Source organism: Peromyscus maniculatus, chromosome 15, assembly GCF_049852395.1.
Source record: "Peromyscus maniculatus bairdii isolate BWxNUB_F1_BW_parent chromosome 15, HU_Pman_BW_mat_3.1, whole genome shotgun sequence".
Lineage (NCBI taxonomy): Eukaryota > Metazoa > Chordata > Mammalia > Rodentia > Cricetidae > Peromyscus > Peromyscus maniculatus.
Genome location: NC_134866.1, coordinates 71,197,224 through 71,221,161, shown reverse-complemented (window position 1 = coordinate 71,221,161; position 23,938 = coordinate 71,197,224). Strand labels below are relative to the sequence as shown.

General features: G+C 47.7%; 1 protein-coding gene across 2 annotated transcripts in view; it reads right to left on the bottom strand.

Annotated features, from left to right (window-relative positions):
- The window catches only part of Serinc5 (serine incorporator 5), a 108,491-nt gene extending 84,795 nt beyond the window's left edge, over positions 1 to 23,696 (bottom strand). Inside the window, exon 1 of one of the 2 annotated variants that reach the window (XM_076552067.1) lies at positions 23,597 to 23,696. In XM_076552067.1, the coding sequence (XP_076408182.1) occupies positions 23,597 to 23,683 (87 nt within the window). In that variant the 5' untranslated portion in view covers positions 23,684 to 23,696. Of the gene's footprint in view, positions 1 to 18,674; positions 18,918 to 23,596 lie in introns of those variants that run through there. The other variant, XM_042261622.2, reaches the window with a different exon arrangement.
- Positions 23,697 to 23,938: the final 242 nt, after the last annotated feature.

Below are 23,938 nucleotides of genomic sequence, written 5' to 3'. Positions count from 1 at the left end.
TGTTTTGTTTTTAACTACCTCGACTACTTCATTTGAATGAAGTCATAGATATTTGTCCTTTTATACCGGGCTTGTTTTGTTGAACACAATGCCCTTGAGGTTTGCAGCCACTATTAAAGTCCAACCTTGTGTCCTCAGACACATACGCACGTCTAGGTCCCAATCTGTCCGTCAATTTTACAGGACTAGAAGCAGGACAAGTCTACTCTGCAGACCTAAGCTGTACGAAGAGATCTGTACCCAAAGGTCTGAGTGTCTTTAACTGAGCAGTACCACTATATCCCACGGGCCTGATACAAGCTGAGGCAGTGTTCCACAAAGAACAGATCTAGGCATGGACTTCCTTCCTAAGAAAGAAATGCCCGGGCTGGAGAGATGACTCAGTGATTTAGAGCTTTGTTGCTCTTGTAGAGGACCTGGGTTCAATTCCCAGAACCTACCTGGGAGCTCACAACTCCAGTTCCAGGTGATCCAACATCCTCTTTTGACCTTCAAGGGCACCCACCAGGCACATACATACATACATGGTACACGTACAATACACACAGGCAAAACGTTTATAAACATAAAATAGTTTTTAAAAAAGAAAGAATGAAAGGACTGATTCAGCCAAAAAGCCAGCGCCCCTCTTCAGCGAGGCCCTGGCTGGTGATGCTCACCTCTGGTGTCTCAGCTCACAGAGTGACGTCACAGCTTTTCTCTACTGTCTCTTATCAATACCTAACAGGCTCTCTATAATACATCCTGTTATGTATTATACATGGATATTACATGTTACATATATGGGGGGGACTACACATATGAGACTATTCTTTAGACAGGTTTTACTGCATTACTGAGGCTGGTTAAATGCTCAGTCTTTCAGCCTCAGCAGCTGTGGGGTGCTCTGTTTGGGTTTGTTGTTGGTTTGCCTTGGGCTGGGGTTTCCTGGGACATCTTCTTGCTGTCTAGCCCTGGCTAGCTGGAATCTGCCTCTGCCTTCCAGGATTACAGACTGTACCACTGTATCTGCCTTAGAATAGATATATTTTCCATCAGGAGCTCTAGACTTTGTACACAAGTCGCTAATTTTTATACTCCCAAAGACTTTCTTTAAAGGGCACTGAGTGGAAGAAAAAGACCTTTTCCCAATGGGAACATGCCCTGGCCTCGTATGAAGAAGCCTGAAGGAGCAGCAGCATCCCGTTTGAGGAGTCCGCTTTCTGCACTTCACCCCTGCGGGATAAGAAGGGTTCGAGGCAGGTCCACTGGGCAGGAAACTTCCAAGTGCAGCAGCCCTTACCCCCCCCCCAACACCACCACCATAAGGAAGTAATTTACTGCTTCAAGCTTTCCAAAGCCTCCAGCCAGAAGCCACTGCTGGGCAAAATGATTTGCATAAGGTTCCTCATTGGTTAGCCAGTGCTGTTGAAGTGGCCTAATTTCCCTTACTCAGCAACCTGCAGCTTTCCCAGAGTACATCTCAGGGTACAAAAGTATTTGTAAAGACTGTTTTCTGTTAAATCTCGTGATCCACATACAGGGTAGAATTTTCTGGAACAATAACAACAAAGTAAGCAACTGCTCGGGAGTTTAAGAGGCATAAAAAGACAAAACGCTTAAACCAAATTTATCACAGAAAAATACAACATGGAAGAAAAAAAAGCCAATACAAGATTTAAACCACAAGATGATGTTTAAAATTTATAGCCATGAGCTCTGTTGGGTTGCTTTGAAAAAAGCCGGACGCCCAGCCACTGACTCTCAAGATGTACTGTTTACTGCATACTGCATACTGGTGTGCTGCAGGAGGGGAGGGGCCAGAGGAGCAGGGCAGCTGTCCTTGCTGCAAGCTGCATGGCAATGTGGGGCCCTGACAGAGTTCTCATGCTGGGAGCCTGGTCCCCTTAGTTACTGGAGGCGAGCGCACATCTTTCTGGCTCCAGAAGATGAGCTGTGGCCTCCGGGACTCTGAGGCTCCTATAAACGCAGCACCTGGAGAGCACCTGGAGGCTTGGCAGCATGCCACAGGAACCTGGGCAGCTGCAGGCTTCGGGGTGACGCCTCCCAACTCCAGAGCACACCACACCCCCCTCTGCTAGTGTCCCGGTTTGTTTATGGATCAGGTGGACACTTCAACTGCTCACACAGCGGGACTAACAGCCAAACTGGGAGTTTTTGTGACTTGGGAGCCGGAGGCTCTGAAGGAAATCCTGGAAAGCAGCTGTGTTTACAGAGGATGACAAGGGCTGGGATGTGGAGTGGCTGGAAGAGTGCGGGTCCAATCTCTTCATCTCGGGCGAGCTGTAGCCTCGACAGCCATTGCTCACCCACCTCTGTGTCAGAACTAACATCCAGTGACTACTGGATAAAAGCCTTTTAAATGTATTAATTTAGCAGACCACTAACTTCCACCAACCTGAAAGCTACAATGTCATCAGCTAACATCTGAGGCCTAGAGAAAAGCTCCCTCTCTCTTGCTGTAGCTGCCCCCTTAATTCATAACTGTCTTTGTTCTGTAAAACTATGGAACCACTTCCATGTGGCAACAGGGAACTTGGAGTATCTGAGTTACTGTTCTTTTGCTGTGAAGAGACACCACGACCAAGGCAACTTTAAAGAAAGCATTTAATTGGAGGCTTGCTTACAGTTTCAGGGGTTAACCCATGGTGGTCATGGTAGGGAGCTGGTGGCAAGAAGGAGTTGAGAGCTCACGTGATCTTCATATTGCAGGCAGGGAAGGAAAGACTGGATCTGCATGCGTTTTTGAAATCTCGAAGCCCACCACCAGTGACACACCTCCTCCAACAAGGCCACACCTCCTAATCCTTCTCAAATAGTTCCACTAACTGAGGACCAAGCATTCAAACCTATCGGGGGCCAGTCTCATTCAAACTACCACACGGGGTAACCTAACCTGTGGTTCCAAGTCATGACCACTCAGAAAGGTTTCCAGAAAAAAACTCTCTCTTATTCTCTGAGATGAAAGCTGTGCTGTACACTGACAAGGCCGTACGATCCCTTCTGACTGTCATACTGTGTCCCTCTGCAGGACACAGCCAAGTTCTTTCGGGCCTGGGCAGCTAGCAGGAAGAAGGATTGAGTCAGAGGTCACTAACAATGAAAAAAGCTGACTCCAGACAGGAAGATCCTGCCTCTGGAGCTGTTTGCTTAATACAGTAAAAGAAAGCAACACACAGATGGGTCAGAAGGGCAGATCCTTCCAGCACCAAATTTCTGGGAGCAGATCCAAAGGGGGCCTGCTGGACCAACACCAGACCTCACAGCTGAACAGAAGTGTGACTTGAGGACATCCTTCATGAAGAAAGCTGAAAGTTCAGGGCTTCTTGGCTATTCCAGACCTCATGTCTCAACAGGAGTGGGACTGGGTTATCCTCCTTTGAAGAAAGCCTGCAAGTCCAGAGCTTCTAGGCTGTTCATCCTCTTCTTATTTTCAAAGTACACACGTTCCAACAGGATTTGTGTGTCAGGGATGATCTGAGCTCAAGAGGAAGCGCTGTTTTTTTCGGTGAGATACCAGAGAACAGGACCCAGCCGACCTAAGCTGCGTAATCATCCTCCGGATGCACACAACTGAAATGGTGCTGGGTCACACCATAGCAGACCTGGGCACCGGCCTCCTTCCAACTGCCGATGCCCCTCCTCCCGCCACGCCACAGCAACCTGAGGCTGTAACTTCCAGCACCTATTTCTGCAAGCACGCCAAGTCTTTTTCAAAGCAAAGTGACAAATTTATCATAGTCCTAGGTATTTCTTAGCAACCTTAGGTCTGTAAAATTGTCAACACTAGTTTCACCAGGTTCCTTTTTAAAATTATTTTATGGGTATAGATGTATATGTGCATGTGTGTACCACTTGTGCATCTAGTGTACACCGAGCCCAGAAGAAGGTGTGAGACCCACTGGACTGGAATTGCACGCGGCTGTGAGCCACTGTGGGGGTGCTGGGAATCGAAACCAGGTCCTCTGGGAAAGCAGACAGTGCTCTTAACTGATGAGCCACCTCACCAGCCTCTAGCTTCCTTTTCCTTAAGAATGTGTTAGTGACAAAGTGTTGATGTTTAGTGCTATGCCCCATGTTAATTTTTCCCATGAGACCTGTGGTTTTTCTTGCACACACAGTGTGAGTACACAGTGTACTGTGCCCAGTGTTTTCTGCAGCACCCCATTTCCAGGTCTCTAAGCCTAGCATAAGAGATATTATTTATTGTTAATATTCTGATCCAACCCTTGAAATCCCACCCCTTGGTGTCGCCCTGTATCCTGACATAAAAACCTCTTTTTAAAGGAAAACTCTGCCCCTTCCTCTCTCTATTCTCACGAAGTGTGCACCCCCCCTTCCCTCCCTCTCTCCCCTCTCTCTTTCCCCACCAAGTAAAACTCTTCACTGAGCTCTGTCTCTCACCCACTGTGAGGCAGGCACCTTAGCTCTACCTACCAAAGCCTCCCGTGCACTGTATCATAACACTTACGATCTTTTTTAATGCACCGAATGTCTAAAAGTAAAATAGTGAAACAGATGTGTATGCTATTTATTAAATATTAATCTTAATAAATGAAATAGGTCATACAGGTTTTGTGTGTTTGCGTGTGTGATGGTACATGAGCACACGTGTGAGTGTGTTGGTGGGGCTCAAAGTTGACGACAGGTATCTTCCTGATCACTTTTCACTTTGACCATTAAGGCAGGATCTCTGAACTGAACGCAGAGTTCTCCAGGCCAGTTAGCCAGCTTTCCCTGGCATCTCCTGTCCCTACCTTCCACATTTTCTACACTGAGCCATCTCTCTTGCCTAGAGGTCTGCTTTTTAAGAATTCTTACAATATTGAAAATATTCTCTCCTATATGAGATTAAATTATAACACAGAGAACAGTCCAATTTATTATAACACTTGAATGAAACACAACCAAGTACTGACAGGGATTGCTCTTCCTAGGATCAAAAGTCACAGTTTTTTCTTTATAATCGTATTGCCTAGATGCTTATACTAACCATATATTTTTAAAGCATAAAGCACTGAGGTTTTGTTTGTTGGTTGATTTGGGGAGGGAGCAGATTTTATTCTTATTTGTGTGTGTGTGTATGTGAGTATCTGCCATGTATGGGTATGTGAGCATCCTGGAGTCCAGAAGAGGGCATCAACTCCCCTGGATCTGGAGTTACAAGAGGTTGCCTGCCACCTGGCACTGGGTGCTGGAATCGAACTCAGGTTCTCTGGAAGAAGAGCAGTACTCAAGCCCTGAAGCACCTTCCAGTCACTTGAGTACTGTTTTAAAATTAATTCCCATGTGCTATTACTTTAACACTCTAAGAGTCAGGCAGGCAGTTGGGGCTAACACGCAGTTCGGCAGCAGAGGCCTTGCTTAGCACGATGCAAAGCCCTGTGCCTTGGTAGTCATCCTCAGCAAGGAAAAAATGTCCCTCTGATACGTACTGCTACTTACAGAGGCCAACTCCTCACTTAGGCTTGCAGATGCCTAATGGGTAACGGGAAACGGGATACGTGCTTACTACGCCCGCCTTCATTTTATACTTGCCTCCCTTTGCTATCCTATATTCTGGGCAGAATCTGGAGGCAAACATGAGGTTCGTTTAAAGAATACTCCTCTAAGGAGGGAATCCTCCCCCTCCAAGACTGAACACATCAATACACAACTAAGACATTTCCGGGAGTTGCCGGGCATCATAAACGAGAGATTGCTAACTGCCCACTATCCACTGCCCAGCTCCAGACCACCGTCTGCCCAACTGCAGTCACACCTTGGACTCGAGGGTCCCAGGTCTGACAGAGAAGCTTCCTGTGGTGGGAACTGAAACTTCGGGCAGGCAGCAGCCCAACTTCTTGCTGCTCTGCTGGTCTGTCCTGAACTCATAACCAAGCAGACTACAGTCGGAGCATGACGGCTTCACTATGCCTGCCCCGCCCCACCACCCCCAGCCCGTGACTCTGGCTCCTTCCCTATACGACCCAAAGCTCTCTATTAGCTCCTTGAAGGCAGGCGTGTGGCTGCTGGATCGCAGCAGCCTTCTCAATAAACTGCTTTCCTACTTCATCGTTACATTTGCGGTTTTTGTTTTGGGGTGAATGGCTGAACTTGGTCTATTGGTGACAGTACCCATAGGCAGCCAGATACGAGCAGTGAAACGTAAAGGGTTAAAATGCAGGCCCCTGGGCACGTGACATTTTACCCCCGCCTGTGTTGTAGCTGCCTGGTCCCTCCTAACTATCTTACTAAAGCTGCTTGCGGGAACAAAATCAACACTTAAAGAAAGCAACTTTTTAAGTCCACATTTAGGCCCAATTAAAGAGCACAGGCTTCCGGCGGCTAGGCCCGGCCCCCCGCCCAGCAATAGCCTCAGGCTCACTGTATGGACTGTGTCCCCTGCACTGACAGTTGGGGCTTCTCAGGTAACTTCTAGGCAGCTGCATGGTCAGCGAGCAGCTCTTACACAGCTCTTAGAGTTACCCATCAAGCTCAAACCTCCACTCTGGGCGTGGGGAGGAAGGAAACTCAGAACAATAAAACACTCTCCACCCTAGGGACTTCTGGGCCCATAAATGGTCCACTACCCAGACTTGACAGTATATTCCATTTTCTTGCAATAAATTTTTATTTCTGCTACTGTCCACATGCAGCTCGATTGCTTTTCAGTGACAGCACATGAACCAGGACTCAACTTGCCAGGTAGCCCCTGCCCACCTGCTACCAAAGCGAGGCTCCCAGGCCTCTAGCAACACTCCCAGCATGCCGACTGCCCTACCTGCTGCACACCGTGGTTCTCAGAAAGCATCTGAGCTAGAAGAACAGAACGACGGTGGGAAACACCCAACTAACTGCCCCCGTGAAAAATAAAATAAAAAGGGGTTGGCAAGATGGCGCATCAGTAAAGCAGCTGCTGCCATCCCTGCTTCAATCCTTGGAATCTACATGTGGAAGGAGGCAAATCTAGTAGGTTGTTCTCTAAATCACACACACACACACCACACACACACACCACACATACAACACACACACCACACACACACACACACACCACACACACACATACACACACCACACATACACACACACACCACACACACACACACACAGAGCACACACATACACACACACCACATACATACACACCACACACACACACACATACACACACACACCACACACACACATACACACACCACACACATACACCACACATACACACACACACAGAGCACACACATACACACACACACACACCACACACATACACACCACACATACACACACATACACACACACACCACACACACACACACACACCACACACACACACAGAGAGCACACACACACACACCACACACACAGAGCACACACATACACACACCACACACACACATACACACATACAACACACACACACACAACACACACACACACACACACACACACACACAAAGAATTCATAGCTCTAAGCTCAAAAATATGAATTTTTAGATTAACTGTAAATGATCTAAGTACTCACACAAAGGTAGAGACCATCAGATTAGGTCAAAAGCAAGACTTGACTACATGAGGTCTAAAAGGGACACAACTTTCAAGAACAGGGACAGATGAGATGAGTGTCAACCGAGTGGCACAGCCATAACACCAACGAAAGCTTGAAGACAGAAAGTATTAACTACCAGAGACCAAAGGGATCATTTTTCAAAGACAAAAGGATCAATTTAGCCAGTGGTGGTGGCACACCCCTTTAATCCCAGCACTCAGAAGGCAGAGGCAGGCAAGCTTTTGAGTTCAAGGCCAGCCTGGGCTACAGAGTGAGTTCCAGGATCAGCTCCAAAGCTACACAGAGAAACCCTGTCAAAAAAAAAAAAAAACAGAGCCAAAAAAAGAACTAACAAACCAAGCAGAAGTTAGCAAAATAGAAAATGAACGATTGTAGCAGATGTGGCAGTACACACCTGTAACCCTGCTCTTGGTAGGCTGGCACAAAAGGACCATGAGCCTTAGACCAGCCTAAGTCACAGAGTAAAGCCTTATCTCAAAACTGAAAGAAAAGAAGGAGATGAAAGCTGCCAATGAAAAGCAAAAAAGCCTTATCTTCCACAAGAGCAATAAGCTGGAGCCAGGCAGTGGTGCATGCCAACGATGCCTCGGTAAACCAGCAGGGCAGGGCCAGCATCCGGCTCAGCCAGCAAAGGAGCTGGCCACAAGACTGACACCTTGAGATGAGGGAGAGAACTGACTCCTACACCTGTCCTTTGACCCAGCACATGCCGCTTCGTGTAGACACACACACACACACACACACACACACACACACACACACACACAAATAAATAAAAGTTAAAAAAATTAAACTCCTTAATTTTGAAGGCTTTAATAAGTTTGGGTTATCTTATCTATAAATCTATTAATTTTATGTTTCTAGGCCAGCCTGAGATATATGTAGCAAAAAAAGAGCCTGTCTCAAATAAATAAGAGAAAGGAATGAAGCTCAATGATAGAAGACTTGTCTAGCATGTGCAGGGCCCTAGATTTCCATTTCCAGAACCACAATAATAACGATGGTAATAATAGCAGTAATAAATCAACAAACATCCTAGCTACATTAATTAAACAGAGAAGGAACACATATGACCAGTATCAAGAATGATAAAGGAGACATGACTACAAATATGTGTCAAACAACCTGACATTTATAATCATAAGCTAACAGAAGAGATTCTTTTCTTGAAAGAAAAAAAAAAGAAAGGCTTATCTTTATTTGTGTGTGCATGCACACGTACCTGCAGGTGCCTCTAGAGACCAGAAGAGGGCATCAGATCTCCTGGGAGCTGGAGTTACAGGCAATTGTAAAGGCACCTGATGCGGTGCTGGGAGCCAAGCTCGGGTCCTTTGGAAGAGTAAGTGCTCTTTACCACAGACCCATCTCTCCAGCCTCTAGAGGAGACATTTCCAAAGGACTAGCCCTTCGGAAATCCATCACATTCACCTCCTGTCAGGTTGACAAATCAGACCGGAGATGGTATGATTAGAACTGACCTTTGGCAGAACTGACTTACAGGCAGTGAGGCCAACATTGAGGAAGAAGGCAGGAGGAAAATGGGCAGACTTGGCTCTCAGACCAGGTGAGAAACGTGTTCTGTTTATACCCTGCTCTTCCCACCTTCCTGCCTTCCCCCCAGCCCCTCGGCACCTGCTCTCGGCAGGCTCCACTTTCCCCATGGTGCAGCCATCACCAGAGCTGCCCAGTGCTGTGTGGAGCGTCCTCTTCATGCTCACAGCCTGCAGCCTCGGCACTCCGCCTCTTTCTTGTACGCCTCCCCGTCCAGCTCTGTTTCCCAGTGCTGAAGAATCTGTCAAATGAAGCTGCATTCCCAGGCGGTGTGAGAACCTTGACAATGACGAATATCTACTCATCCTCCTGCTGTGGCCCTGGGGCAGGGTCCAACCCTGACTACCTGGTAAATGGTAGCCAAGAGGCTGGCAGACCTCACGCACTTCTTGTCGGTTAATGAATTCTAGTGTGGTAAAAAGGCACACTGTGTTATTTTTGGCATAGTGGGCTCAGGACACTGAGGCAGTAGGATTGCAGATTTGAGGCCAACCTGGGCTGCAGAGTGAGTTCCAGGCCAGACTGGGCTGGTTTTCTAGTTCTAAGTCTGTCACAGACTTTTCGGGTTTGGGTGATAGCTAAGCACCTAAAAATAAATTTGATAATGGGAAGTGTAAACTCCAATGTGAAGCACCAACTACAGCTTCAGAGCGGCCACTCTAACTGGCAGAAGCTCGCTGAGATGTACAGACTTCTACGTGCATGGCAGTGGGGGAGAGGACACCTTGCAGGAGGCAGTTCTCTCCTCCAATCACACAGGTCCCGGGGATTGAACACGCGTCACCAGGCTTGGCTGCCAGCACCCTGACCAGCTGCGCCATCTCACTGAGCCCTCGCTTTTATTTTTATTCTTTTATGTTTTGGATAAAAGATTCTTGTGCAAGGCTGAGACAAAGCAAAAAGTATGGACCTTCTTATTGGAAACACGGTCAGGGTACACAGACATAGCTGTGTGTACAAATGCAGGGCTACATGGGATACCTCCAGCCCATTCATGTGGACTTACTCTGCATGCTCCGGAGGGGAGTGTCCCACCCTACACAACCCTATCCACTCTCCTTCCCCAGAGAGCAAAGCTCCAAAGCTGAGGGGACAACCTTCAGTGAGCTGTGAAGAAAGCCACCTTAGGAGAGACAGTACCCCACAAAACTACCGATTCACAAGCTGTCGATGAGTGGCAGCCTTTCATTTGTATTATCCTGGATCCCCAATCAGCTGACATGCTGCTTTAAGGAGTTTGTCAGCTCTAACACAAAAACAGCAGTATGGAGTAAGTCAACCATGCCCCAGGGTCCACTTGCAAAGCGAGGAACACCACAGATGCAGAATCCTATGTCAGAGAAGTCTCATTACTATGGTTACAAAGCACTGCCATTGTCCCGGAGAACACCAGTGCAGATCAGGGCATGAAGTCAAGAACAAAAGACCGAATTCCTCCTTGTTCCTGAGATCAGAGCAAGTCAGGAGAGCCAGCCCTCCATTAAAGGACTCACAGCGTCCAAGAACAAAAGGCTGGGGGAAAATTCCACACAGACCTCACAAGCTTTGTTTCCAAATGCAATTAGCCAGTCTATAAAAATGTTGTGTAAACAGAAGTCTGATTTCCCTTCGACTCCCCATCTTCTCATAAACAAGACTTTGGGGGTGGATATGAGTTTGTCCCACTTTTCTTTTGACTAGACAGTGTCCTTGAGAAGCAAAGAAGGCTATCTAATCACTCTGTACTGTAACAGGACTACACACCCACAGAGCTTCAAAACTCGCCCTGTGATACAAACCCAGTCCAACTAAGTTTTTCCATAGCAGCTGCTTTCCGAACACTTCAGCAACTTTAATCTCACAAGGCAAGCTACAGAAGAAAAGCCAAGAGCAAAGGCCTTCTTAAAATGCAGGCAGATGGTTTATATAATCAAACCAAACCGCTGTTTGAATTTCCTATACATACTACACTGACTCACAGCTATACTGTAAAAATCATTTTAAATTATCATTAATAAGAAAAATAATTAATATCAAACTAGAAGATGTAGTAAATGCTTTAAAATATTCTTTTACTAGGTCCACAGAGGGTCACTTTTGACTACTCAGAAAGCCTAGATTTAAGGACAATCACAGTGGTTTAGTCCGGTAATTTCACCAACATTGCTCTCAACATTCAATCATAACACTAAACTCAACCAAAAAAGAGCAGTACGAAATGAAAACTCACTGGCATCCGCCCTGGGGTGGTAAAAGGGTACATGGGCTTTAGTCATCAGGGGAGTGGGCCATCGCTTCTCAGCCCCTGTGGTAAGACCAAGAACACTGGAGCATGGGCATGTGAGGCAGGTTTTACCACCTTTTCAAAGGACTAGAGAGCGTGGTCCCGGAAGGAGAAGCAATCGCAGGCGAGGCGAGGCTGGTACCGAAGGTCCAGCAGCTTGTGTGAGGGCCTTCCTTAGCTGAGTTAGCGGGGCACACCTGACTCCAGCACTGCACAAGCTGAAGCAAGAAGGCTGCGGTGAGTTCAAGGCCAGCCGGGGCTATCGGTACATAGTTCTAGGCCAAACTAGGATACAGGTAAGACCTGTCTGGGAGGGAAAAGAAAAAAGAGAAGAAATGGCGCCGGGCGGTGTTGGCGCACGCCTTTAATCCCAGCACTCGTGAGGCAGAGCCAGGTGGATCTCTGTGAGTTCGAGGCCAGCCTGGTCTACAGAGTGAGAGCCAGGACAGGTTCCAAAGCTACACAGAGAAACCCTGTCTTGAAAAACCGAAAAGAAAAAAAAGAAGAAGAAGAAATGATGAGGAGGAGGAGGAGGAAAGAGGGGGAGGAGGAGGAAGAGGAAGAGGAAAAAGAAAGAGAAGGAGAAGGAGAAGAATGCCTATCATTCCAGCACTAAAATGGCAGAGGCAGGAGGATTCATAGCCACTTTGGCCCAACAGCAAGCAACAGGCTGTCTTCGTCTCTATTCTATAGCTGTGAAGAGACACCATGATCAAGGAAACTCTTACCAAAGAAAACATTTAATTGGGGCTGGCTTACAGTTTCAGAGGTGCAGTCCACTGTCATCATGGCGGGAGCCTGGTGGCACACGTAGCACTGGAGCCGTGGCTGAGAGCTGCATCCTGGTCCACAGGCTGAGATGACACTGGGCCCAGCTTACGCTTTTGAAACCTCAAAGCCCGCCCCTAATGACGCACTTCCTCCAGCAAGGCCACCCCTCTTAATTTCTAATCCTTTTAAACAGTGCCACGCCCTGGTAACTAAGCATTCAAATATATGAACCTATGGGGGCCATTCTTATTCAGACCACCACACAGGCCAACCAGGGCTACACAGCAAGGTCTCACCGTGTGTGTGTGTGTGTGTGTGTGTGTGTGTGTGTGTGTGTGTGTGTGTGTGTGTATCAAAGGATCCAGACAACTGGACTTACACAGCTCTGAAATAACAAGCAGCCATGCCATCATAATCATTGCTTTATCCTCTGAGAGGTTTAAGGATAATTACATTTAAACACTTGGGCAACTACTGATAAGGCTGATGGGACTCAGTCTATTCACTGACGGATACCCCGTATCTGAGGGAAATCTCCTGGCAATACTGACATGGAAAACAGCAGGCAGGGAACAAGCAGCAGGGCAGGGGTGTGACTTTATCTCTTTAGCCCAGAGATGAGTCACAATCTTCTTTCCATTTCCTACGTACCAGTGGCTCCACAGCACTCATCCCACTCTGCTCTACCACAAAGACCCAGCCCAAAGCCATTTGTCAGCTAGTCCTGGGCAGCTACCATGAATTCTAAGAAAACAAACGTGTGGGAGCCACCTGCATGCCAGATATCCAGACATGAGGGAGGCTCCTGCATACCAACCACACAGCTCACCCAGCAACCTTCACTCGCTTTTCTGCGCAAGGGAAAAATGGGGCAGAGTTACCTCTCCAACACTGGAATGTGGTGAACCCTGCCAAGATAAGATACTGCTGGGCCACTACTCCAGTACCGGCGCACTGTGAGCTGTATCGCCCACAGCTCCACCAACTGCCCGACAGGAGGGCTGAGGCAGTGTGCAGGCATCCACCGTATTCTGCTTGCATTTTCTACACTAAAAAAAATGTAAATGACTACAAAACTAAAAGTGCCCATACTAGTGATAAGCATAGGACTCAAATTCATTGCAACCAAAACAAAACTAGACACAGCAAGAAAAAAGTCAGAACCGTGACTCAGTATATACATTAAATGGTATATATATATATATATTAAACAATGGTATATATATATATTAAACAATATAATAGTATACATATTAAACAATAAAGAAAAGCTCAAAGTTAAAGAAAAGACTAAAAATGACTGAAATGACTCAGCTTTACAAAATAAAATCACATATATTAAACAAAAATGACTGGCTATATTGAATATCAGAACATGGCTCTCTCTGGGTAACAGTAATTTTTCTTTTCCTCAATGTTTCATAATACTGCCACATAATTTCAAAAGAGTATCAGTCTTGAACAGAATAAATCTGTGCCTGGACCCCTTCCAAAGGTGAGAGCATCTGATGGATGAGACCCCACAAAGAAGAGGGGGACAGGAGCTTTGTGACCAAAGCCTCAGCTTTGGTCATGGTACATGCTCTGCACACAAGATGTGATACACTGTACTAGCAGGCCACATGTCTAGTGCACTAGAAGAATATTCTTGGGGGTGTCATCAAGATTTTGTGGTAGGTGGTCTATATTTTTTATTTGTCTTTCTCTGTGCATGTGTGTGTACATGTGTGCGTGTACATGTCTGTGTGTGTATGTGCACATGAGTGTGCACATGTGTGTGTGCTTGCCATGCAGGCCTGGCAACCTGAGTTCAATACTCAATCCAACATCAAGGTGAAAGCAGAGTGCCCACGCCACAGGTTGTTTTCAGACTTCAACATGTGTGCACCGTGGCAGCCACGCCCCTCCACACACATCATATACAAATAATAATTAAAGATACTCTGCATGAAGAGACAGAGATGGAGTAAGCAGATCCTGAGAGAGAGAGAGAGAGAGAACTCGTTCTTCTATGATAAACTAGCAAGACCAAGGCTCCAGCTCTGTGGAGGACAGAACCGAACCGACCAGAGCGGCTAGCGGGCAGAGCTGACAGCCACATTTACAAGGGCCAGCCTCGGAACTTTTCCCTCCCGAAACTGGACTTGGGCCACTACTCGCCCCCTTTCCTACTCCCCTCCCAAAGAGGCCGACTCTTCAGGTGGCCCACACCTGTAGTTCCAACGCTTGGGAGGCTGAGGCAGGAGATCTTCTCAAATTCTGTACAACCTGGGCCAGCCAGAGCTACACAGCTCATGCTGCACGGAATGCAAGTTCAGTTCTTTACCCAATACTTGGCAAATGAAACACTATGCTTTAACAAATGTCCTGGGGTTTTTTTGCTCTCTAACCTTCAACAATGGATGATAGTCCCTGGTAGCATTAAAGGCTTTGTGAATAACATAATAGACCTTAGAGTGGTTTTTCATTAATGAAAACCTCAATGATCAAGAAATATGCTCTTGGCTGGGCAATGATGGCACACACCTTTAATCCCAGTACTAGGGAGGCAGAGGCAGGCAGATCTCTGAGTCTGATGCCAAGCCTGGTCTACAGAGTGAGTTCCAGGACAGCCAGAGCTACCCAGAGAAACCCTGTCTCGAGGAAAGAAAAGAAGGAAAAAAGAAAGAGAGGGAGGGAGGGAGGGAGGGAGGGAGGAAGGAAGGAAGGAAGGAAGGAAGGAAGGAAGGAAGGAAGGAAGGAAGGAAGGAAGGAAGGAAGGAAGGAGAGAGAAGAAATATGGTGACACATGCCTTTAATCCCAGTACTCAGGAGGCAGAGCCAAGCCAAACTCTTCAGTTTGAGACTCGGGTCAGTCAAAATTATATAACGAGATGTGTCTCAAAAAAAAAAAAAAAAAAGAAAGGAAGGAAGGAAGAAAAAAAGAAAAAAAATCAGCCACACACCTGCAGTTCCATCACTGGAGAGCTAGAGACAGGAAGATCAGAATTTAGGGTCACCCTAGTTGGAAGCCAGTGTGAGTTACGTTAGACCCTGTCTCAAGAAAAAAGGAGGCAGGAGGAGCGGAGGAGGGAGAGATGGGGAGAGGATGTACAGACCTGTCTGTGAACACCTGAGCACTTTACCCTTGTATGAAACTGCTGTCGAGATGGACTGGGTCTTCACTTGGCCAATGGCAATCATACACTGGACCTGTCCACAAGCCCGGCTCCTGTGGCAGTCACGGTTGCCTGAGGCCGTCCGGAAGTTAGCCAAGTTCTGCCTGCTAACTTTGGGTGCTCACATCTGCCCCAGGGACCTTTCCACTCAATATGCATGCCACAGCATCAAGAAGGCAAGTCGCAACTTCCCAGAACTTCAGGAAGAGCCGCAAGACCAGAAAACAATTCGGCAGAACCTAAGTCGCTAAGTGGGTGTTTGTAACTTGGACCAGGTATGAGGAAGAAACTAAACCTCTCTCACCCTTTCCCACAGGCAGCCATGTCTACCAAAACAGCCAAAAGCCCACTCAGTGCCATCACGTATTTGTGCTGTACTAAGAAAAACAAGGGACAATTGTCAAGCTGAGAAGTCAGCCAACCAGAGCCTGGAAAACCATCATCCGAAGGTCTGGATCTGTCTGTTGATTCTTTTTTCTTCCTTTCTTTCTTTTTGGTGTGTGTGTGTCTGTGTGTCTGTGTGTGTGTGTGTGTCTGTGTGTGTGTGTGTGTGTGTGTGTCTGTGTCTGTGTGTGTGTGTGTGTACTTCATTCAGTTTTCTCACCTGTGAAAGACAGGGCTGCTACCTAAAATGACGATATACTTGTAAACCAGACAGCATACTGGGCACTGAAATAAATCTCTGCCATCGCCATCATCAGCCCATGATTATCATGAATGCTTACACTTGCCTGCAGGAAACCCTGACAACTCTCACTCTCCAACTGTCTTGGAAAGGCTGTCTAGATGGTTTTTAAAGCATGCATCTCATTTCACCTCTAACAGGGTGTCACAGCTCTGACACCTTCATTCCCAGCCAGCCCCTAAGTCAGAAGTGCCAGGAAGCTTTCTGTTTGTCCCTAGAGGCCTGTGTCACGGTGAGGTACTACTATGTGATCTCTGCCTCCATTAGCATCCATTAGCCAACACCTAGGCAAAATCTGAGCATCACAGTAGATAGAGCATGAGGAAGATGACTGGCAGACTGTCTGTCCTGTGGCAGGCAGGAAACGACCAGTAATGCCTTGGAGCTGGGTGTGGTAGCACATGGCTGTCATCTCAGAAGGCTGAGGCAGGGGAATAACCACGATGTCAAGAGCAGTCTGGGCTACGGGCTGAGTTCCTGCTCAGTCTGGACTAAAGAGTAAGAAAAGAGGGTATGACTCATCGTGTGGGATTACAGGCTGACAATCTCCAATCATATCTGACCCAGCGAGTGCTCTCATCTGCTCTAAGCCAGTCCAGCCCCTGTGCCCCTCCAATGCACCTCAATCCTAGAGGCATCTTCTCAGACAAGCTTCTCACTCAACCCGCCCAAGGCCGTTTCACCACCCAGCCTTGTCACACTACTGGATTTATTGTTGTTGTTTACACGCTAATGAAATGCCCCTACACTTATGTACACACACGGGTCATTGCCAGCAGAGATGTTCGGTTTCCTACAACATATCCTCCTCCTCCTAGCACTTAGCAGGTGTTTTTAAGACAATAAGGATACAACTGGCAGACTTAGTTTCTTTTGTACAGTGCCAGGGGCTGAACTCAGCCAAGTGCATGCTGGGCAAGCATTCTAGCATTTACATACCCTCTACATCCACATACCCTCACATAAACTCCTGCTAGGGGGTCCACAGTCCCTCCCAACTCTATAAAATCGCGGTGTGATTGGCTGCTCACTCCACTGAAACCGACCACAGTGAGGCCTCCAGTAGCACTGAGAAAGCAGAAGTCATTATCCTGTGGGGAATCGCCAAGACTTGGTTCTTTCCTAAGTCCTAAGCGGGGGGTTTTAGAAACAACTCATGAATCCGGGCAAAATATTACTCATACCAATATTTTCTTAAAACTCATTTAAGTACTAACAAAAATTTTCAGAGCCTGAAGTCAGGCACCTGTCCCGAATGAGCTTCAAAGGGCTCCAAGGGAGAAGGGCAGATGCCCTCAGATATACGCAATTACTATACAATGAAAAGTGTTGCACTAAATTGAAGAGTATCACAAAAGAACAAGAATAATGAACTTGAAGTGCTGCTCAGTAACAGAGCACTTGCCTAGCACGCACAGGCACTAGACGCTAGGTTCCATTCCAGCACCACGTTAAAAAGCAAGCGAGCGAGCAAGAGGGCAAAAAAGGGGGAGGGGGATTTGCAATTTTCTTAAAACAATCTTTTCTGGCCCCTCTTGGTCTCAAGAGCTCTCGTTAAAATGGAGGACGCTGCTGGGACACAGTCCTTTGCTCTTTGCTTTCCAGACTTGAGGAGAGGGGTGTCATTTTAGCTCAAATCAAAAAGCCTCAATTTCCTCATCTCTGAAAATGCCAGCATGACTACACGCCAAGCACAGTATTAGACCTCAGAAACCAAGATGACTCCACACGGCCACCTCAAAGAAGGCAGGACGGATTACTGGCCACTGTAACCGGTGGGTCCTGAGACACAGCTTAACCCCTACAGCCCTTACAGCTGGCCTCCATTGTCCTGAAGCTCCAAGTAAACAAGACCAGTCCGGCACCTCAATGCCCACCCACCGCGATCAGATTCCGGGGGTTTTGTTTTTATTTTTAGTAACCCATTAAAACCAAACAAAAAGACATAATCATCGTGGGAGAAGAACATCCAGATGGCTTTACCTAGTTCGCTGTTTTTCTAACCCTGCAGATAGAAGGGAAATTAGCATTAAAGGGCTAAAACCTAATAATTCTCTCCTGTTAGGAGACGCCTATGGCTTGGCTATCGAGAATTACAACTAGCAACATTACAAAACAGGTTCCAGCAAGACAAGTTGCAAAGGAGGGTGTGAAAGCTCGTGCCCGGTCAGGGTCGGGTCGGGTCCGGTCTGTAAAGCCAGGAAGCAGGGCTGAGCCTTCCCTGCGCCCAGACTTGTGCCCGGGAGTTTGCAAATCAGGCTTCCGGACGTTCTCACGACTACAGAGCCCACGTTCCAGACTTAGAGATGCCAACGCGCCTTGCCTGGACTGACTCGAGTTCTATTCGGAGTGTGGAAAACAGAGATCTTGTCCAACCCCACGTTTTCCCTCGGTTCATCCCACAGGCGGTGGTGCAGTGGCAGGAGAGCGGCGGAGCTCAGTGCCACTCACTCACTCGAGGCGCCGGCAGGAGGTGACACGTCCCGGGCACCGATGGGATCCTCGGCTGCAACCCCGCTCGCCCGGCCAGCCCGGAATCCCAGAGGCCTGACGCCGAGGTCGCCGGGGGTTGCCTCTCGGGCTTCCCCGCGTCCCTTCCCGCCCACACGTTTTCCGGAACCCCAGCCCCGGGCGCGCGACCCCGCGGCCGCGTCCACGGTTCTGACAACCCGCGCGGCAGCCCGTCTCGCTCACCTGGCCAGCACAGCACCGGGCAGACATCGCCGCGGCCGACGACCTCGGGGACGCTGCCCGCTGGGCCCGCCACTCGGGCCCTCACGGCTCAGTCGGCGAGCAAGCGAGCGAGCGCACGGAAGCGGGTCTGGCTTGCTAGCCGCCAGCGAGCCGAGCAGCCCCAGCTGAGAGCGGCGCACCTCGGCCTGAAAACAACCGCCCCCAGGCCCCGCCCCGACCGCCCCCAGGCCCCGCCCCGACCGCCCCAGGCCCCGCCCCGACCGCCTCAGGCCCCGCCTCGGCCGCCCCGACCGCCCCCAGGCCCCGCCCCGGGACCGCCCCAGCCCACAGATCCCGCCCATACCTTAGGCTCCGCCCCTTAGCGGGCCCCGCCCCGCCCCGGGCGGTCCATTGGGCTCCTTCCTTTCCGGCACTTCCGTCCGGGTTAGGCGGTGGGAATGCGTCTGATCAGCCTCCGGGTCCTACCGGCCCGCCCGGTTTTCGCGGCGGCGCCCCTCCGCCCTGGCTCCGGTGAACTAGAACCGCTTGCCTTAGCTAGTAAAGCCTGGAGCCCTAGTGAGAGACTCCCTCCCGACTGCCCTGCGCTGGTCCCACTACCGGGGGACCACTGCTACTGGGCTGTGATCGCCTCCCCTCCTCAGAGGCATCCACCAGATCCCTGTTCGGGAAACCCTTCTGGCCCCCCAACCCCCTCATCTGCGGGGTCCACCCATCCTCCGGCGCCTGGCTCTCCCACCTGCTGTCTCGCGGAACTCTGAGGTCTCTGGGCTCTGGTAAGAGCTCTGTCCCGAGAGTCGGTCTCGGAATCCAGGGACTCAGTTGGCGTCCTCACTTCCTCTCACCTGACCCACGCTGAAAGGATTCTAACAATTGTTTGTTGGATGCCAAGAGAGAGCCGGGTTTTTCTCTCTCCACCTGAATCTCTCCTCATAGTCACTTTAAATGTAGAGCTATTTCTGTTAGTATGCATTATACACCAATTCCTTTTCTACTGAAAGAGTATTTCAGATAAACATTACTGTACCCATTTGAGGAAGGTGACGTGGAAGCCCAAGCATGTTAAATAGCTTGCCCTGAAGTCTCAGGAAGCGAAAAGGCAAAGCTGGGAATCCTAGTGTCTGGTCCTCCCGCACAACTCAGGGCTTGATCTTCACTGGACAGCTTTTGTCAATAGTGTCTCGGGAAGATTAGGAGGTAAAGAGACGAGAGAAAACAATCAGTGCCTTATCTTCCAGCGACTTAGATCCAGGAGTTTAGAGTGACATACAACGGAGCAGGCCCTACTTGGAGGCCAGAAAAGTTATGAAGACGGTGGCTGTAACTAAAAATAAAGGGGTGTGGGAGGTGGTACACCAAATCAAGTCAGCACAGCCACTTGCTGGGTGGCAGCCTGTGACTCAGAGCCAGGATCTCCGTGGGGCTTAACAGTGAGCCTTGTTGTTTGCTGCAGGAAGGTCACTTGACTTCGAACTTCAACCCCTGGGCAAACCGGTTGGACACCAGGAGTTTCTGTCTTGGTGGAAACCGCCCAGCAGGTGTAGGCGGGGTGCAAAACCCACAAACCTTTGAGCTGGGACTTATCCACTCCTTCAGGAGAATCCTCACCAAATATCAATGGGTTAGGATCAGAGGCTTCCTACCGGAGTCCTTTTTTGTTTTTATTTGCCAAACCTATGCTAGGATTCAGAGTATGGATGTCAGTGTCCTGGAAAGAGAGCATATGTCTTAGTGAACTGGAGGAAGGGCTGGAATCAGAGCTAAATGGTAGAGCACTTGCCCAGCATGCATGAGTTTCTCCCCTACATGCCAACAAAGCTGTGGCCCGTAAGATGTACACTATGTTACCAAAAAAAAAAAAAAAGTTAACAAAAGCCTGAGCTTCCCACAGTCAGGAAGTTGCAAATTCTAAGTTCACTAAGAACAGGCTGGATAACACGACCTCTTTGAAGCTCTGACTTAACCACCACTTGTATTAATGAATATGTTTGGATGAAATGAGAAGATAGTTTGTGATTTTCTCTTCTGGTCCCAGCCCCTTCAAGCTCTATGTGGACCGTGGTGTGGTGCAAACATCACGTCATATATAGCCGGTTTTACAAATGGCATCAAGAAAACTGGATGCAGGCTGGGATGTAGCTCAGTGGCAGGACCCTCACCATGCCTGGTGTGAACTGAAGTTTTCTGTAGACGCTATGTGCTTTCTCTTTCTTAACACACTAGTGCTGAAGTCTGGCAGACTAGACTGTATCTTCATGATTGTGGAAGGATGGGATGTTGTAGATCGAAAATCAAAGTTATCTTGGGCTATCTCTAATCATCTTACTAACGATTTACTGCCCACCTCCAGAATCTGACCTAACGTGTTCATGACTATTAGGTAAAACCTTTGGAATGTACTGCCCAGAAGAGCGCTAGCTTCCAACCATAAAGTTGAGTGTTATGAGCACATCTGAAACCTATAGCTACTTCCCAACTCTGCAGTGTCCTTCCGAGCTAATATCCCCACCCAAGTGTTGGGTAAATACATTCATTTATGAGTTTTCTCTGAGACTATAAAAGTTCATGTACCCTCTTCTGCAACAGAATGTCATTCAGGCCAACCTGAAGTTATGTTCCCAGGCCGTGGTTATCCGTATTTGGCCCGGAATCAACAATCTCTTGTTCCCTTGAGAGTCAGAACTGTTTCACATCAGCACTAACAGGCACTGTGTCCCAGGTTCCATTCCCAGAAATACAAAAAGAAAAATAGAAACCCCAGCAACAGAGAGGAATCATGTCATGGTTTGGAGTCCAAGTTGCTGAAGAAAACTTTGTCAAGAAGCACAGCATAAGAGCTTATAGAGTCTGAGACGGGCACTCAGTGATACAGCACTTGCCTAGCATACAGGAAGCCCTGGGTTCAGCAATGCCAGCACCATCCCTGTGGTTGCTGAAGTTATTAAGTTATTAAAGCCTTCATGAAGCTCAAGGAGGTCAAACCCCAAACCCTGATCTACACATCCAGCAGACTTACTTCTGACATCCATGCCAAGCCCAGCAAGAGTGTGCATGCTGCTGTAAGGCCAGGACTAGCTCAGACAGCCAAAGTTCAAGGCCAGCCCTCTAGCCGAGGCAATATACAACTCTGGCTCCACATCAGTCTAATTCTGCCTCCAGCTCCAACTCGCAAGGGTGCCCAGCCCCTCCAGTCTCCTTAATATAGACCCCTGTGCTGAAGGACTGGGTTGACCCCTGGAATGCTGTAGGCTTGTTGTTATTTGTACAAACAAACTCTACACAGGATTTGTCAGCAAGAAAAAAGAGAGAAAATTTGCATGTACTCTTCTTCGATTTTTGATCAAAGATCTGAAATTATTGTGGCCAGGCGTGGAGGTTTCCTCACCTCCCCACTCTGAGGACCTGTCTGGTTTAAAGCATCCTTTATATTTGTGGTTCACTACAAAGAGTAGAGGTACTGTTAGGAGACCAACAGAAACAGTGGCACCTTGATTTTGTTATTATTATTTTTAAGTAGACTGCATACTTTTTGACGTGAGACGTGGTGTTCCTAACTTGAAGGGAGTTGTACAGTCAGGTCCTTTTGATGTGGCTTTTTCAGGAATAAGCAGTAACAGATCTATTTTAGTAAGATTGTAATTCTTGGCAGACCAAGTCAAATAGACTCCCCACAAAAATTTTCTTAAATTAACTAAACTAGCTTTAGTTTGTATAATATAATTATATATGTGTGTTACATATAAAATTAGAAATAAGTAGCTTGTAATTTGCTTTTTTCCCCTCCTTGAATTTGAAGATTTTTTTTGATAGAGGTAAATATTTAAAAATACCACATACTGAACTGAAAATGGTAAGATATGTATGTGTGTTATTAAAATCAAAATGTAGAATAGACAACACCCTCTCCACTTTTTAGAGACAGGCTCTCACTGGATAGCCCTGCATGGTCCAAAACTCAATATGTAGACAAGGCTGGCCTCAAAACTCCAGAAATCCACAGTGATCACAGTACTGGGATCAAGGTGTACACCACCATACCCAACAACAACCCCTCTTTAAAACCTTTTTTTAGGAATTATCATTACACATTTCATTTCCAATTCAAGAATTGACTAAAAACAAATAAAATTTCAGCCCCCTAAAAATTTTAGCCTTTAACAACTTTGAGGAAGAAAACTAATGACGACTTCTGTTGGTTTTTGCTGCTGCTGTCAGCATGAGGACTTGAACCCTGGGCCTGGTGCATTTTAGGTATGTGCTCTACCACTGAGCTATACCCCATCCCCTCTACTGAGTTTTCTTCTCCTTCTTCTTCTTCTTCTTCTTCTTCTTCTTCTTCTTCTTCTTCTTCTTCTTCTTCTTCTTTTGGTTTTTCAAGACAAGGTTTCTCTGTGTAGTCCTGACTATCCTGGAACTCACTCTATAAACCAGGCTGGCCTCAAACTCAGAGATCTACCTGCCTCTGTTCTCCTAAATGCTGGCATTAAAGGCATGTGGCACTACCTCCTGGCTCCCTCTGCTGAACTTTAAGTATTACAAAAAAATTTTTCTATGATCTTCCTGTATAAAATCTTTTGGGACCTGTGTTGGTTGGTTTTTGTCAACTTGACACAAGCCTAGACATATCTGGGGTGAGGGAATCTGAATTGGAAAAAAATGCCTCGTCAGATTGGCCGGTAGGCAAATCTGTGGGAATATTTTCTTCTTTGGTGAAAGAAGGAGGACCCAGCTCATGGTGGGCAGTGCTACCCCTATGCAGACGGTCCTGAATTATATGAGAGAGCAGGCTGAGCACGCTGTGGGGAGCAGGCAGTAAGCAGTGTTCCTCGGTGGCGTCTGCTTCGGTTCCTGCCTGCAGTTCCTGCCCCGACCTCCCTTGGTGACGGAGTGTGACCTGAGCGTTATAAGATAAAATAAATCCTTACCTCCACAAGCTGCCTTTGGTCATGGTGTTTTATCTCAGCAGTAGAAAAGCAAACAAAGACAGAAGTTAGTACCACAGAGTGGACCATTGCAGTCACAGACCTAACCATGTTCTTTAGGGGGATTATGAAGAACTTTGGGACTTTGCTCTGAAAAAGCTATTGAATAATCAGAGTTTAATGAGCTATCATGGTAGTTTGGATGAGAAGAGAATGCTGAGAGCAGTATCAATGATGGAAACCTGGCTCGTGAAGTTTCAGAGGGAAGGTTAAGAGTCCTTGTAAGACTATATCAGGGACATTCAGTATTTGGAATTGAGAGTCTATGGTTCTGGTTGGCTGAGG